Genomic DNA, 17055 nt, shown 5'->3' with positions numbered 1-17055 from the left:
AACATTGACACTCTGAGCAACCAGCCCAAGACCAAACCAACACAAGGCCCTTTACAATTCCTCCCTGTTTGCTAACACCTTCCATACTCTGCAAAAAAGACACTGCAAGTTGATTCTAATTGCAGAAGAATATTGCTGGGAGGCAGTAATCCACAAATTCTTCATGCTAGTTTCTTGAGGAAAATGTATACCCCAGTCCCACCTTACCAACACTATCATGTTTAAATAATTTAATGTTACTACATTATGCTATGCACAAACTTTGTGGAAGTTTAAATTGTAGTCATCATTATGACCACATTGTTTTTTTCTTTTAACATGTAAAAGACTTCTATAATTCATCTTTTTAATCTTTTAGCTTGCGTTGGACCTGATGGAATGCCCAAACAGGTGACTAACATTTTATTCTTTAGACAAAGCAGATAGACATAAAAAGAAAGCATATATGTTATTGATTATATATTCTGCCTACTTAATATACAAATGTGGATCCCCACAGTATAACTTAAAGGGACAAGTACAAAATAATTACTGTTTAATAGATATACCCTTCATGAAAACAATTAATTTCATTATGCATTTTTTAATTGGGGTTAATAAAAAAACAATGAAATCTACAAACCACAATGACCTCACATCTCTTGTCTAAAGCCTTTGCAAGTCCTCCTCTTCTAACCCAGCCCAGATATTTTGTGACCATCCAATCAAAGACTTCTCTGGGCAATTGCCTGCCTTTTAAGTTTAGCTCTACTGAGCTAAACAACCTGGAAGCAATAGGACTGGTTGTGTGATTGACAGTTAAAGAGGAGTACCAAAGTTAATTTTTAAATGTGCCAATTTCTATTGAAATCTGCACTTTTTGTAAAATGAAGAAAACGTAAGACACACTCTTCCCACATAAAGCACTTCAGCAAGATAAAGTGCCCTAGTGGTCTGGAGTGTCCCTTTACATGCAGCTTGTGAATACCGCAATATGTCGAGATTCTCTGTGACATGTTCATATTCTGTTTACAGCCTACAGAAACCTGGACAAGCAACTGCCAAAACTGTACCTGTGAGGAGACCTCACTTACCGTACAGTGCAAACCGGTACAATGTGAAAAATACGCAAACATCTCTTGTAATAAAGAAGGATTCATTCTTGTACAGACACCAGACCCAAGTCAGCCATGTTGCAGTCAAAATGAATGCAGTACGTGAAAATCAAATGCCAAAACTGTTGACATCCCAATTGTGTTCAATGTTTCATGATAACACAATTTGCACAATGCAATACATTTTAATTGTACACATTCTTCACCCACAGGCTGTGATAGAAGTCTTTGTACAAACCAAGTGATAAACTGCCCTCTTGGATTTACAAGTGTCCCAGTACTTTTGGATGGGAATTGCTGCTTTACATATGAGTGCAGTAAGTGTTATACTCCATTCAACAAGGGGTCCATTTTTCACAAGAAATGGAAGACAATGAAAGGCATGGAACGTGAAACTACAAATTGTTTCATGTCAGTTTTGCCATGCAAAATCTCTGTGTCCCACACTCACAAAGAACAACAAATGGAGTTTCCGCCTTAGCGCTAGAGCCTGCAAAATGGAAACTCATGTGTATTTTGAGAATATCTATATCTGATGTCATGCAAGAAGTTTGTTTTAACTAAAATCAGAACGATTATGGATCCACTATTGTGTATTTCCACAAAGTTTTTAAACATTGTATTTTATGTGCCATTCACTACAGTAAATTGTGGTTGCATTGTAAAGTGTATGCTAGAATAGTAATATATTTTTAAATGTATCAATAGTCAGTGTTCATTGAGGAAAAAAATAATGTTGGGGTTATTCACAACAAAATTAACTAATGTCAGGCCAAAGCAGTGGAACTGAGACAGATCTCTAAGTCAGCCACATTTTCAATTCAGCTACTTTGGCCTTCTGTTTGAAATTCACTTTCAATTCACTCCTATTTCCTGACAATTCCCATGTTATTTAAGAATACTGACTAGTAATTCCAGGCCTAATGTAATCCCAAGTATACCTCCTTAACTATAAGAAATGAAAACAAGATTTCTAACATGAACGTTTTTCTTCATTTTGAGATAGTTACCATTTGTTATCATGAAAAAGTAACAAAAGTAAAATTATATAGGTCACAGTTTTAATAGTTTGTCTTTAATGTTACTTACTCTATTCCTGTATTAATTATTATTTTATAAAAAATTACAAAAGGTTTTAATTGTTTATAAAAAAAAAAACCAAAAGATATAAAGTAAATTAAAAGATCATGCAGTTTAATTATCTTCTGTGTTTTTCTGTTATTTTTCTACAGAGCCTATGAATGTCTGTGTAAGTGAGGGAGCCGTACACCAGGTGAGATATATGTATAAACACTAAAACAAAGGCGCACCAAGTAAAATATATATATTTCATTTTATGGCTTACCAAATGACCAGCCACGTTAGCTTGCTTGGTGTAAATGTTAATAAACAAACAAAAAAAAAATATTAGCTAAATAATTCATGAACATGAGAACATTTTAAAAATAAACATAAAACAAATAAAAGGCTATTGTTTATATATTTAGATCACAGCTGTTCAAACAATTTATTGTCAAAAATGTAAAAATGGAAATAACTATGAGAGAAACTGGAATGATTATGCTATATAATTCACAAACTAATTCTATCCATTATTTGTTTGACTTTTAGCCTGGGAATCCAGTTGCTCAAAAGAGTGGTTCATGTAAAGAATGTATGTGCACAAATGAAAAAGACACCAATACCATGTTAAATTTGATCACATGTAAATCAATCTTTTGCAATAAAGACTGCTCAAAGGTAAGGTTTATTGATTAGATTATTGACGTTACAAATTAGCACATCTTGGGCCATAATTTCCTGTAGCTATAATACTTTTTTTTTTTTAGGGTTCTAAATATGAAGAGGTAGAAGGCCAGTGCTGTGGAAAATGTGTAGAAGTGGCATGTACAATATTCATGGATGCGGTTACCACTATTGTTATTGAGGTACCTTATAACAATACGTATTCAATAAACGTATCCAGAACTTCTATGATCTCTCTCTCTCTCTAGTTATAGTGCATATATATATATAACTATTGTAAGTGCAATATTCATATATTTTTTGTTTGTTTCACAGCCTAATAAAACCTTTTCCATCAACAACTGCTCTTATTATGAATGCAATAAAACCAATGAGCAGTTTGTCTCCACTAGAATAAGCAAGAAATGTTCTGTAAGGAGTCAGGATGATTGTAGACAGGTAATTATTGCAGACCATGAATGCATAAAGCAATGACACACATGTAAATGTGAAAGTGACCTTTTTTCTAAAATAGCATTTCCTCTGGATATTTGTCTCCAACAGGGATATAGATTTAAAGAACTTGACGATCAGTGTTGTGGCACATGTGTACAGGTGGATTGTATAACTAAACTGGAAGACAACTCATTTAAAATCTTGAAGGTAACATATCTATAATATGTAATATGTTAATACATGTTTCCAAAAAATGCTTTATTTTAGACAGTTTTTATAATATTATACTTAATATTAATTGTAGTTAAAAGAAATACTCGTTTGTACATCATCGCCCATCTTTGTTGCTGTAGAAGAGAAGAAAAAAAAATGAACTAAAGTGTTTTCCAATCTTGCCTCAAAAAGGGGAACCTAAAACGCTTTCTCTCTCACTTTCTTTCTCTATGTTTATATATATAATGTAAAAAAAAAATACAAGTTGAAAATATTAATACATTGCTCTTCCCAATATTTATAGCCTGAAGAAATATGGATCCCACCTAATGAGGATTATGTCTCGTATATGTGCTACAAAGTTGAGGATTATTTTGTCACTGTGACAGTGAAGAAAAACTGTTCTATTTTGTAAATTGAAGAGAAAAAAATAGGACACATTATTCCCCCATAAAGCAAAATAATGTGTTTTAGGGGTATTGAGTGTCCCTTTAACATGCAGCTTGTGCAAACCGTGGTATGATAAGATTCTCTGTTACATTTTCATATTCTGTTTACAGCCTGCAGAAACCTGGACAAGCAACTGCCAACAGTGTATCTGTGAGGAGACCTCACTTACCGTACAGTGCAAACCGGTGCATTGTCAAAAACAAGCAAACATCTCTTGTAATAAAGAAGGATTCACTCTCGTACAGACACCAGAACCAAATCAGCCATGTTGCAGTCAAAATGAATGCAGTACGTGAAAATCAAATGCCAAAACTGTTGACATCCTAATTGTGTTCAATGTTTCATAACACAATTTGCACAATGCAATACATTTTAATTGTACACATTCTTCACCCACAGGCTGTAATAGAAGTCTTTGTACAAACCAAGTGAAACACTGTCCTCTTGGATTTACAAGTGTCCCAGTACTTTTGGAAGGAGATTGCTGCTTTACATATGAGTGCAGTAAGTATTATACTCTATTTCAACAAGGGGGTCTTTTGTCTCAATAGATACAAAACAGTGAAAGGCCTCACACCACAAACGGTTCAAGTTAAAAAATTAGTAATGTCAGATTTGCCACTGTCCCACACACAATAAATGGAGTTCCCATGTTAGTACTAGAGTCTGCAACCTGGGAACTCGTGTAGTTGGAGAATATATATATCTTGCACCATCACCAACACTTGGATCTCCAAGGGAATGCCTACCACACATTACTAACCTAACTGGAGAATATCTATGGCATACTGACAGCTTTGACAGTAAACTATTTCATTATATTCACATTTATTTCCTGACAATTCCAATGTTAGTAAATAACCTTGACTTGTAATTCCAGATCTAAACGTAGTCCCAAGTATAGTTCCTCAACTATAAGAAATGAAAACATGATTTCAACCATGAAAATCTTTCAATTTTAGATAGATTCAATTTGTTATCATGGAAAAGTAACAAAATAAATAAAGTAAGAAAATAATATAGGTCATAGTTATTAATACTTCATTGTAAAACTTACTTAAATACCATATTCCTGTATTATTATTTTTGTTTTGCTTTTTGACAAACTGTTTTAATTGTTTATACAAAGATACTAAAGATTAAAAGTAAATTCAAAGCACATGCACTTTAATTATCTTTGGGTTTTTCTGTTATTTTTTCTACAGAGCCTCTGAATGTCTGTGTAAGTGAGGAAGCCATATACCAGGTGAGATATATCTAGAAAAACTAAAACAAAGGTGCATCAAGTAAAATATATTTTTTTTTTTGTATTATGGATTAAATATGGTCTGCCTCTTTAGCTTGCTTGCTATAAATGTTAATAAAGAAAAGAAAAATTAGCTAAATAATTCATGAACATGAGAACATTTTAAAAATAAAAGTCTATTGTTTATATATTTAGATCACAGCTGTTCAAATAATTTATTATCAAAAAGGTATAAATGGAAAGAACTATGAGGGAGACTAGAATGATTATGCTATACCAATTTCACTAATTCTATATGCTATTCCCCCCCCCCCCCCCTTTAGCCTGGGAGTCCAGTTGCTCAAAAGAGTGGTTCATGTAAAGAATGTATGTGCACAACGGAAAAGGACACCGATACCATGTTAAATCTGATCACATGTAAATCCATCTCATGCAATAAAGATTGTTTAAAGGTGAGCTTTATTGATGACATTATTGACATTATAAATTAGCACATCACGGGTCATAATTTCCTATAGCTATAATAATTGTATTTATTTTTTTTTCTATCAGGGTTATAAATATGAAGAGGTAGAAGATCAGTGTTGTGGAAAATGTGTACAAGTGGCATGTACAATAATCATGGATGCAGCTACCACTATTGTTATTGAGGTACCTCATTAATAATGTACATATTATTCAATAAAAGTATCCAGAATTTCTATGATCTCACTTTAGATATAGTGTGTATATATATATATATATATATATATATATATATATATATGTGTGTGTGTGTGTGTTTAACTACTGTAAGTGCAATATTAATATAGTTTTCTGTTTGTTTCACAGCCTAATAAAACCTATTCAATTAACAACTGCTCTTATTATGAATGCAACAAAACCAATGAGCAGTTTGTCTCCACAAGAATAAACAAGGAATGTTCTGTAAGGAGTCAGGATGACTGTAGACAGGTAATCATTGCGGATCATTAATGTATAAAATGTTGACACAGAAGTGGAACTGACCTGTTTTTCTCCAACAGGGATATAGATTTAAAGAACTTGACGATCAGTGTTGTGGCACCTGTATACAGGTGGATTGTATAACTAAACTGAAAGACAACTCATTTAAAGTCTTGAAGGTAACACATCTATAATGCCAAATATGTTAGTACATGATTTCTAAAAATAGTGCATTTTTTACTATAATATATATAAAATGAGAATTAGAATTAATAATTTTCATTGAATCATATAATTAGAATTAATCATAATTATATTAGAATTATTATTATTAATCATAGTTAAAATAAATACTCGGTAGTACATCATCACACATCTTTGTAGCTGTAGAAGAGAAGCAAAATAAGCATATTAAAGTGTTTTCCATCCTTGCCTCAAAAAGGGAAACCTAAATCTCTCTCTCTCTCACTTTCTTTCTTTATATTAAAAAATATAAATATATAGTAAAAAAGTTACCAGTTGAAAATATATTTATAACCTGAAGAAATGTGGATCCCACCTTATGTGGAATTGATAATTATTTTGTCACTGTGCAATTGTGCAAGATATTATGTTCTATTTTATTAAATTAGAAAAAAAAAAATAGGACACACTCTTCACGCATAAAGCTCTTCAGCAATATAAAGTTTTTGGGGGGTCTGGAGTGTCCCTTTAACATATAACTTGTGCAAACCGCAATATGATATGATTCACTGTGACATTTTAATATTCTGTTTACAGCCTGCAGAAACCTGGACAAACAACTGCCAACAGTGTATTTGTGAGGAGACCTCACTTACCGTACAGTGCAAACCGGTACAATGTGAAAACCCCTCAAAAATGTCTTGTGATAAAGAAGGATTCATTCTCGTACAGACACCAGACCCAAATCAGCCATGTTGCAGTCAAAATCAATGCAGTAAGTGAATTCAAAACACAAATAAAAAAAAAACTGTCTACATCCCATTTGTGTTAAATGTTTCATAACACAATTTGCACAATGCAATGCATTTTAATTGTACATCATTCTTCACCCACAGGCTGTAATAAAAGGCTTTGTACAAACCAAGTGAAAAACTGTCCTCTTGGATTTACAAGTGACCCGGTACTTTTGGAAGGAGATTGCTGCTTTACATATGAGTGCAGTAAGTATTATACTCTGTTGTAACAAGGCCTCACACTACAAACTGTTTCAAGTTAAAAATTAGTAATGACAGATTTGCCACTGTCCCACACACTCAAGGAAATGGGGTTTCCTTGTTAGTACTAGAGTCTGCACCATGGGAACTCATGTGTAGTTGGAGAATATCTATATCTTGCACCATCACCAAAACTTGGGTCTCCAAAGGAATGCCTACCACACATTACTTACCTAACTGGAGAATATCTATGGAATACTGACAGCTTTGACAATAAACTATTTATTTTTATTCACATTTATTTCCAGACAATTCCAATGTTATTGAATAACCCTGACTATGAATTCCAGATCTAAATGTAGACCTAAGTATAGCTCTTTAACAACAAGTAATTAAAATCTTTAAATTTGAGATAGATTCCATTTGCTATCACATAAAAGGAACAACAAGTAAAATCATATAGGTCACAGTTATTAATAATTTGTTTTCAAAGTTACATAAAGACTCTATTTATGTATTATTATTATTGTTTATTTATTTATTTTACAAAAAGGTTTTAATTGTTTATACAAAAACACTAAAAATTAAAAGTAAATTCAAAGAGCATGCACTTTAATTATCTTTGGGTTTTTCTGTTATTTTTCTGCAGAGCCTCTGAATGTCTGTGTAAGTGAGGAAGCCATGTACCAGGTGAGATATATGTATAAAAACTAAAACAAAGGTGAATCAAGTAACATATATGTATATATTATTGTATTATGGATTAAATATGGTCTGCTTCGTTAGCTCGCTTGCTATAAATGTTTATAAAGAAAAATAATTTTAGCTAAACAATTAATGGAAATTAAAACATTTAAAAAAAACAACTAAAGGCCCATTGTTTAAATATTTAGATCACAGCTGTTCAAATAATTTACTGTAAAAAATGTATAAATGGAAAGAACTACGAGTGAGACTAGAATGAATATGCTATACCAATTCCACTAATTGGAAAAAAAAGCAGAAAAGACCTAAGGGGCAAGACAAGCCTGGCCCTAGAGTAAAAAATAGGACTGAGTGGAATGCTCTTGAGAAATGCGCCATAAAGTGCCAAAACGCACGTTGTGCTTAGACGCTGAATTTGTTTTAACTTGGTTAGCTTCTCTATGTAGCCGAACATTTCTACTTTAGATTCTCTTTATGCAGTTATCTGGAAGGCAGGAGTAAGATAGACAGTGAGAATTGGGTCTGATATATTTTTTCAGATAGATGATCGAGGGGGGGATTTTAATTTACAGATAGAGTGTAACATAACAATTGTTATACAATAAGGGTGACGTGTGATACTTATACATAGGATTGAAATATCTAACTGGGGAAACGGCATGTTTTGGTCCTAGTGGGGCGTTTATATTTATGCAATACCCATTTAGGCTTCTTTTTGCTGCACAGATCCCAGATATTTGTCTCCCATTCGGAACCACTCTTAATTAGAGACTCATAGATAGTTGTGTGTTTTTTATCTTCAAACTTCTATCCCTCAACTTCTGAGCACTGAGCTCCTAACTTATAATATAGGGAAGCTAAGCACATATTTTTTCAATCTCGAAGTTACTACACGTTAGGAATTTACCTAAAAAGACCACACCGATCTATCCCCATGTAATTCCACCTCCACACCTGATTCAACTGCATTATTGGAGATTTCAAAATGTGTGGATACAACAACCTGTTATTGTGTTGCATATTGGTAACTATTCTCCTATTTAATTTTCTAAAGATACTTTATTAGGTGCATTTGAATGGCTATATGACCTGCTTTGTATTTGAAAATTATATTAGTAGCCATTTCTAAATACACCATATAGGCTACATAGATCCTTTCCTTTTTAAGTCACCAGCACGTTTGTGTTTTTTTCACATTTCACTTTTATGTTCACTTTTTCTGTTTACGTTTGCGGAGTTCACATGTTTTGTGCAGTACAACACAGTATTGAATAAAGATAGAAAATACCTTAATTTCTTAAGCCTTTGAGTTTTCACTCTTGATGTGGGTAAATCACTGTTGGACTAGAAAATTAATATCTGTGTGCTGTCAGCACTCGTTTTTTCCATCCTCTATATAGCCCCCTGAGGTATCTTTTTCTCTAATTTCACTAATTCTATACATTATTTTTTCCCCACCTTTAGCCTGGAAGTCCAGTTGCTCAAAAGAGTGGTTCATGTAAAGAATGTATGTGCACAACGGAAAAGGACACCGATACCATGTTAAATCTGATCACATGTAAATCCATCTCATGCAATAAAGATTGTTTAAAGGTGAGGTTTATTGATGACATTATTGACATTATAAATTAGCACAGCACGGGTCATAATTTCCTATAGCTATAATAATTGTATTTATTTTTTTCTATCAGGGTTATAAATATGAAGAGGTAGAAGATCAATGTTGTGGGAAATGTGTACAAGTGGCATGTACAATAATCATGGATTCAGCTACCACTATTGTTATTGAGGTACCTCATTAATAATGTACATATTATTCAATATACGTAACCAGAATTTTTATGATCTCTCTCTCTAACTATTATAAGTGTAATATGAACATAGTTTTTTGTTTGTTTCACAGCCAAATAAAGCCTATTCAATTAACAACTGCTCTTATTATGAATGCAACAAAACCAATGAGCAGTTTGTCTCCACAAGAATAAACAAGGAATGTTCTGTAAGGAGTCAGGATGACTGTAGACAGGTAATCATTGCGGATCATTAATGTATAAAGTGTTGACACAAAAGTGGAACTGACCTGTTTTCTAAAATAACATTTCCTCTGGATATATGTCTCCAACAGGGATATAGATTTAAAGAAATTGATGATCAGTGTTGTGGCACCTGTATACAGGTGGATTGTATAACTAAACTGGAAGACAACTCATTTAAAGTCTTGAAGGTAACACATCAATAATATCTATATTTTAGAGAGCTATTATATTAAAATTCATTTTATTACTAATTATAGTTTAAATAAATACTTGGTTGTATATCATACCACATCTTTGTTGCTGTAGAAGAGAACAAAAAGGAAATAAATAGATTTCTCTTAGCAATATTTATAGACTGAAGAAACATCGATCCCACCTAATGAGGATTATATCTCTAAGAAATGCCACAATTTGAGGACCTGCTTGTTACTGCAACAGTGAAGAAAAACTGTTCTATTTTGTAAAATGAAAAAAAAAAAGAGGACACACTTCACACATAAAGCACTTCAGCAAGATAAAGTGTTTTAGGGGTCTGGAGTGTCCCTTTAACATACAACTTGTGCGTACCGCAGTATGATAAGATTCACTGTGACATTTTCATATTGTTTACAGCCTGCAGAAACCTGGACAAACAACTGCCAACAGTGTATCTGTGAGGAGACCTCACTTACCGTACAGTGCAAACCGGTACAATGTGAAAACCCCACAAACATCTCTTGTGATAAGGAAGGATACATTCTCATACAGACATCAGACCCAAATCAGCCATGTTGCAGTCAAAATCAATGCAGTAAGTGAATGCAAAACATAAATACCAAAAACTGTCTACATCCCATTTGTGTTTCAAAACACAATTTGCACAATGCAATGCATTTTAATTGTATGTCATTCTTTGCCCACAGTCTGTAATAGAAGTCTTTGTACAAACCAAGTGATAAACTGTCCTCTTGGATTTACAAGTGACCCAGTACTTTTGGAAGGAGATTGCTGCTTTAAATATGACTGCAGTAAGTATTATACTCCATTGCAACAAGGGGTATTTTTCACAATATATACAAAACAAGGCCTCACACTGCAAACTGTTTCAAGTTCAAAATTAGTAATGACAGATTTGCCACTGTTCCACGCACTCAAAGAACAGGAAATGGGGTTTCCCTGTTAATACTAGAGCCTGCAACATGGGAACTCGTGTAGTTGGAGAATATCTATATCTTGCACCATCACCAAAACTTGGGTCTCCAAAGGAATTCCTACCACACATTACTTACCTAACTGGAGAATATCTATGGAATACTGACAGGTTTGACAATAAACTATTTCTGTGTCATGCAAAAAAAGCATATTAACTAAAATCAGAAAGATTATGCTTCCACTATTGTATGTTTTCCACAGAGCTATATGAAATGGTATTTTATGTTTTATTCACTGACGTAAATTGTAGTTGAATTGCAAAATGTATGCCAAAATTGTAATCTCTTTTAAATTTATATATATATATATATATATATATATATATATATATATATATACAGTGTTTAGTGGGGAAAAAATAATGTTGGGGTTAATCACAACACAATGACATTGTGGTAGTTCAAAATTAATTTCTAGTGTTAGTCCAAAGCAGCTGAACTAAAAAGAAACTCTAAGTCAGCCACATTTTCTGTTCAGCTACTTTGGCCTTTGGTTCGAAATCACTTTCAATTCACTTTTATTTTCTGACAATTCCCATGTTAGTAAATAACAGCTAATACAGCTAATCAATTATAAGTAATGAACACAAGATTTCTAACATGAAAATTGTTCTTCATTTTGGGATAGATCCCATTTGTTATCGTGGAAAAGTAACAAAAGTAAAATTGATATATGTCATAGTCATTAATACTTTGTTTTTAAAGTTACGTTAAGACTCTATTCCTGTATTATTATTTTAAATTCATGATTTATTTTTATTTTTGCCAACTGATTTCAATTGTTTTTTTAAAAAAGACACGAACGATATAAAGGAAATTCAAATGCATGCAGTTTAATTATCTTTGGGTTTTTCTGTTATTTTTCCACAGAGCCTATGAATGTCTGTGTAAGTGAGGAATCCATATACCAGGTGAGACATAGGTCAATTCAGATAAGCAATTATATAAACAATAAAACAAAGGCACATCAAGTGAAATATGGATTTTGTTGACTACGGCCAGCCTTTTTACTTTGTTTGGTATAAATGTTAATAAAGAAGAAACAAATATTAGCTAAATATTTCATGGACATTAAAACGTTTTAAAAATAAAACTAATATAAGCTTATTGTTTAATTATGTAAATTACATATGTTCAAATAATTTATTGTCAAAATGTATAAATGGAAATAATTACAAGAGAGACTAAAATGATTATGTTATACCAATTTCACAAACTAATTACATACATTATTTCCCTCCCACCTTTAGCCTGGGAATCCAGTTTTTCAAAAGAGTGGTTCATGTAAAGAATGTATGTGCACAACGGAAAAGGACACCGATACCATGTTAAATCTGATCACATGTAAATCCATCTCTTGCGATAAAGCGTGCTCAAAGGTGAGGTCTATTGATGACTTGATTGAAGCTATAAATTAACACATTTCGGGCCATAATTTCTTGTAGCTATAATATTTTATGTTTATTTTTTTTTATATCAGGGTTATATATATGAAGAGGTAGAAGGACAGTGCTGTGGAAAATGTGTACAGGTGGCATGTACAATAATCATGGATGCAGCTACCACTATTGTTATTGAGGTACCTCTTAAATAATGTACACAGTATTCAATAAGCTTATCCAGAATGTTTACAGAATGATTACTCTGTCTCTAGATTGTGGGTAATATTTATATACTTTTTTGTGCTTCACAGCCTAGTGAAACCTATTCAGTGAACAATTGCTCTTATTATGAATGCAAGAAAACCAATGAGCAATTTGTTGCCACAAGAATAAACAAGGAATGTTCTGTAATGAGTCAGGATGACTGTGGGCAGGTAAATATAGTAGATACTAGATCATAAATTCATAAAGCAATGACACACATGTGGAAGTGACATGTTTTGTAAAATAACATTTCCTATGGATATTTGTCTCCAACAGGGATATAGATTTAAAAAACTTACTAATCAGTGTTGTGGCACATGTGAACAGGTGGATTGTATAATTAAACTGGAAAACAATTCCATTAACGTCATGAAGGTAACATGTCTATAATACCCAATATGTTAATCCATGTTTTCTAAAACTGCTTTATTTTAGACAATTATGATATTTTTTTAAAATTATTATTACTAAGTATAGTTGAAAGAAATAATCAGTTGTACCTCATCACACATCTTGCTGTAGAAGAGAAGAAAAATAGCATTAAAATGTTTTCTAATATTATCTCAAAAGGGAGACCTATATCTCTTTCGATCTCACTTTCTTTCTTTCGATATATAATGTAAAAAATTGTAAGTAGTCAATATTAATACATTTTTCTTCCCAATATGTATAGCCTGATGAAATATGGATCCCACCTAATGAAGATTGTATCTCTTATGAGTGCCACAAAGTTGAGGACCAGTTTGTCACCGTGACAGTAAAGAAAAACTGTTCTATTCTGGAGTGTGATACTGTATGTTTATTTTATTTTTTTTATATATATTGATATATTTTGATATATTTGATATATTAAATTTTTTTTATATATTCCAGTGTGTTGAATAATTGTTAAATGCACCAACTGAATTTGGGAAATTGATCAAATAAATGCTTTGTTATTGTTTTATAGGGGTTTGAATACAAAGTTAAACCTGGAGAATGTTGTGGAGAGTGTACCAAGATTGCTTGCACAATGAAAATGAATGATAACACAACTATAACGTTACAGGTACTGGTCTTGGTTGATTTATTTATTTAGAACATCTAGAACAATTTTAGAACTAGTTTATAGGATAAGGGAGATTTTAACTCATCCGGTAAAACAAATACATGAATATTTATTTATTATTATAATATGATTTTCTACCTCTTTAACTTTAGTATTACTCTTCTAGTCTTCGATTGGTAAATGTATAATAGGTCTTAGCCCAGTTGAGAATCAGGATAGTTTGCAACAGATACATAAAAGATGTCTTGCAGTTCCTGGTGCAAAGTAATATATAAAAAATGTTGCATGGCTTTTGACACTATTCTTTCTACCACTTTTTAGAGTGGAGAGAAATATATTCCACAGGATGATACATGCACAACCCACACCTGCACTGACACTTATGATGTGATAACTTTGAAAGAAATATGCCCAGACTTCGACCCAACACAGTGTTTGGAGGTATGTTTTTTACATTTACATTTGACATAAAAAGAAATAACGTTGAACACGCCTGATGGCTGTCTGTTGCAAGTCTCAGTTCCCAGCTAATTAAGTCTCCTGGATCTAGTTGGGACTATACAACTGCCAAGGAATCAGCTGAATAAGTATGGTGACTTTTTCGCATCAAGCCGCCTTATGTTACAGCTGCACGGGCTAGTTGGTTTTTGATGCTTCCTGTGCAAAATTACATTTCTGCCTGACTCCTGCATATAATAAACTCTCCACCGGGGGCCTCTCTGGTGGGATACATTTCTGGGGTCCTATGATTTATAATTAATCCCTGTGGTTATATTACCTGGTGGTTCTTTCATCGTGTTTTGCGCCATGTGTGGTCAGTTAGCCTAGCTTGCATTTTATGCTATCCTCTTTAGCGCTTTTTTGACATACACTTGTCTGATTTACTTTATTTTAAATACTTTATACAATATATATATATATAGTGTATTCGAAATTATTATGCTAATAACTTTAGTGTAGCAGCAAAAATAGTTACGTTAGAAATAAACCTACCGGTTGTATCATGTATTGTCAATAAAGATATTAAAACCGATATTTTATAAAATGAAAGGTTGTTATTTGACTGTATTTCTGATAAATAACCCATGCTCCCTACCACCAGTTTTAAAACATTTTTGTTTTTAACACAGGGAACAATTAAGGTTTCAGAAAATGGCTGCTGCAAGACGTGCGACAGTAAGAGCATTATTTAATTAATATTAGTCTCTGAGCTAGCATTTGATTGTTAAAACCAATACATTCTATTGGACTAAATTATGTGTCTAATATAATTAATAATATTTGATTGTACTCTTGGAATATAGCTTTTAATGTTTACAGATATTCACTAGTATGTATACCTTTATGTATAAAACAGTACGTATAAATAGCCTTCAAAATAATGTTTTGTTTTGTTTTACTTATATTCAAGCTGTAGGATGCCAAGTCCGTAAGCAGTCCACCCATATCCAAACCAAGAACTGCAGCTCAAATCAGATTGTGGAACTCACTTACTGTGAGGGGAGATGCAACACGACATCAATGTAAGTTAACATACTAATAAGATTGATATCAATTAAATAATGCTATATTTTCTAAACAAATTATATCCTCTAACATTCTTATATTTTAATAGAGATTTTAATATAAGACATTTGCTAGACATGTGATAGTTTGGATTGTCATTTCAAGACACTGAGAGCATAATTAGGTATTTCATTGTCTTGGAAACTCAAACTTATCTTTATTATGCTATTGGGATCAACACTTCATATACTACACATATACTTATCCCTGCAAGTTTGGCTCACTAACCTGCTCGACAGGGCTGGATTTCCACTCGTCTATACTCATTGAAGATTGGAAATCATGAGACCTGCGCTTAAATAAATACACATAACAGTGCAAACCTGGGAACTTAAATAACAAAATTGCTCAAATATAACACTTAACACATAATATACACTTCCTCCAGTAACTTGTAGACTTCTGGAAATCTAAAATGTAGTTGTAAAGATGTTTATAAATCTCTATGTCTAATATGATCTTTTTGCAGTTACTCGGCTGATGCAAATGCAATGGAGCACAAATGTAGCTGTTGCCAGGAGACAAAGACCAGTGAACGACATGTAAGCCTGACATGTTCTGATGGAACCAGCTCACTTTACTCCTACCTGTATGTGGAAAAGTGTGGCTGCACCAGTACTCAATGTGGAGATGGTTCAAATACTTTGAAGACCAGCATTGTAAATTAGATGACCAGGTCACCAGTGCGACTTAATAGAACCAATAACAGCAGAAAAAGTCAGTATAATAGCGATTCAAGACCAGTAAAATAACAATTAATGGGAAATATAAGTAACACATCTAAATAAGAATTAATACAACATTTTTCATGCTTTTATGGTTCAAAAATATATGGTTCTCAGATGTTGACCTAGCCATGTACTAATTTTCAATATGCCCTGTTTTATTTTAATTTGTCGTTTGCAAATTACATTTTATGAATTCACCTGTCAATGTAGTGTTGGTAATTACCCAGTCAAAAAGGAACTTTGGAACTATTGACATCTTCTAGTTACTCCTTCAGTCAATACATGAAGGATTCATAATTTTTCATCTTTATTTTAATCATATTCCAAAAAACAAATGCACATATTGACTTTTTTTCTTCCGCAAGATTACAGTTTAACTATTTGACTGTTGGAAAGTTATGATTACTTTCTTGTGCTTTATATATATGAATAATATGCATTTAAATCTATAGAGTTTGTGTTCTTTATGTCTCCAGAACATCGAATGTGTTATGAATAAAACATATTTTAAACATTTAACTTGTTGTTTTTATTTATTCATTTAGTAAATATATTGATGATGTAACATTTATTGACATGAAAGTTATTTAGAAATGATTTAGTGGGTATTAAAGACTGATGTTCCTTTGGCTGTTACCTATGTATATATATAGTGTTTAATATATATATTTTTTCAAATATTTCTCTTTATACATCAATACATACATTTCTTCTTAAGTTGTGACACATGTAATCAAAACAGTTAGCTTAATTCCATACAGAAAAAATATCTATACATTTACATGTATTACAGAATTAAAATACATACAAAAACAAAATCACTCTATTG

General features: G+C 32.4%; 1 protein-coding gene across 1 annotated transcript in view; it reads left to right on the top strand.

The window, feature by feature from the left end:
* Positions 1 to 16675, top strand: part of LOC134578519 (mucin-5AC-like) — a 91864-nt gene extending 75189 nt beyond the window's left edge. The window contains exons 41-75 of the mRNA XM_063437503.1: positions 359 to 390; positions 1015 to 1192; positions 1307 to 1411; positions 2327 to 2367; positions 2706 to 2834; positions 2924 to 3022; positions 3156 to 3278; positions 3384 to 3482; positions 4049 to 4226; positions 4338 to 4442; positions 5144 to 5184; positions 5508 to 5636; positions 5737 to 5835; positions 6016 to 6138; positions 6210 to 6308; positions 6910 to 7087; positions 7209 to 7313; positions 7957 to 7997; positions 9477 to 9605; positions 9704 to 9802; positions 9916 to 10038; positions 10138 to 10236; positions 10661 to 10838; positions 10951 to 11055; positions 12109 to 12149; positions 12489 to 12617; positions 12719 to 12817; positions 12932 to 13054; positions 13161 to 13259; positions 13558 to 13677; positions 13834 to 13932; positions 14254 to 14373; positions 15063 to 15108; positions 15344 to 15455; positions 15968 to 16675. Of these exons, the coding sequence (XP_063293573.1) occupies positions 359 to 390; positions 1015 to 1192; positions 1307 to 1411; positions 2327 to 2367; positions 2706 to 2834; positions 2924 to 3022; positions 3156 to 3278; positions 3384 to 3482; positions 4049 to 4226; positions 4338 to 4442; positions 5144 to 5184; positions 5508 to 5636; positions 5737 to 5835; positions 6016 to 6138; positions 6210 to 6308; positions 6910 to 7087; positions 7209 to 7313; positions 7957 to 7997; positions 9477 to 9605; positions 9704 to 9802; positions 9916 to 10038; positions 10138 to 10236; positions 10661 to 10838; positions 10951 to 11055; positions 12109 to 12149; positions 12489 to 12617; positions 12719 to 12817; positions 12932 to 13054; positions 13161 to 13259; positions 13558 to 13677; positions 13834 to 13932; positions 14254 to 14373; positions 15063 to 15108; positions 15344 to 15455; positions 15968 to 16166 (3824 nt within the window). The 3' untranslated portion in view covers positions 16167 to 16675. The remainder of the gene's footprint in view (positions 1 to 358; positions 391 to 1014; positions 1193 to 1306; positions 1412 to 2326; positions 2368 to 2705; positions 2835 to 2923; positions 3023 to 3155; positions 3279 to 3383; positions 3483 to 4048; positions 4227 to 4337; positions 4443 to 5143; positions 5185 to 5507; positions 5637 to 5736; positions 5836 to 6015; positions 6139 to 6209; positions 6309 to 6909; positions 7088 to 7208; positions 7314 to 7956; positions 7998 to 9476; positions 9606 to 9703; positions 9803 to 9915; positions 10039 to 10137; positions 10237 to 10660; positions 10839 to 10950; positions 11056 to 12108; positions 12150 to 12488; positions 12618 to 12718; positions 12818 to 12931; positions 13055 to 13160; positions 13260 to 13557; positions 13678 to 13833; positions 13933 to 14253; positions 14374 to 15062; positions 15109 to 15343; positions 15456 to 15967) is intronic.
* The last annotated feature ends 380 nt before the right edge of the window (positions 16676 to 17055 follow it).

This window comes from Pelobates fuscus, chromosome 12 (assembly GCF_036172605.1).
Source record: "Pelobates fuscus isolate aPelFus1 chromosome 12, aPelFus1.pri, whole genome shotgun sequence".
Classification (NCBI taxonomy): Eukaryota; Metazoa; Chordata; class Amphibia; order Anura; family Pelobatidae; genus Pelobates; species Pelobates fuscus.
Note: the sequence above shows the minus strand (reverse complement) of the source record. Positions and strands in the feature narration are given on the sequence as shown.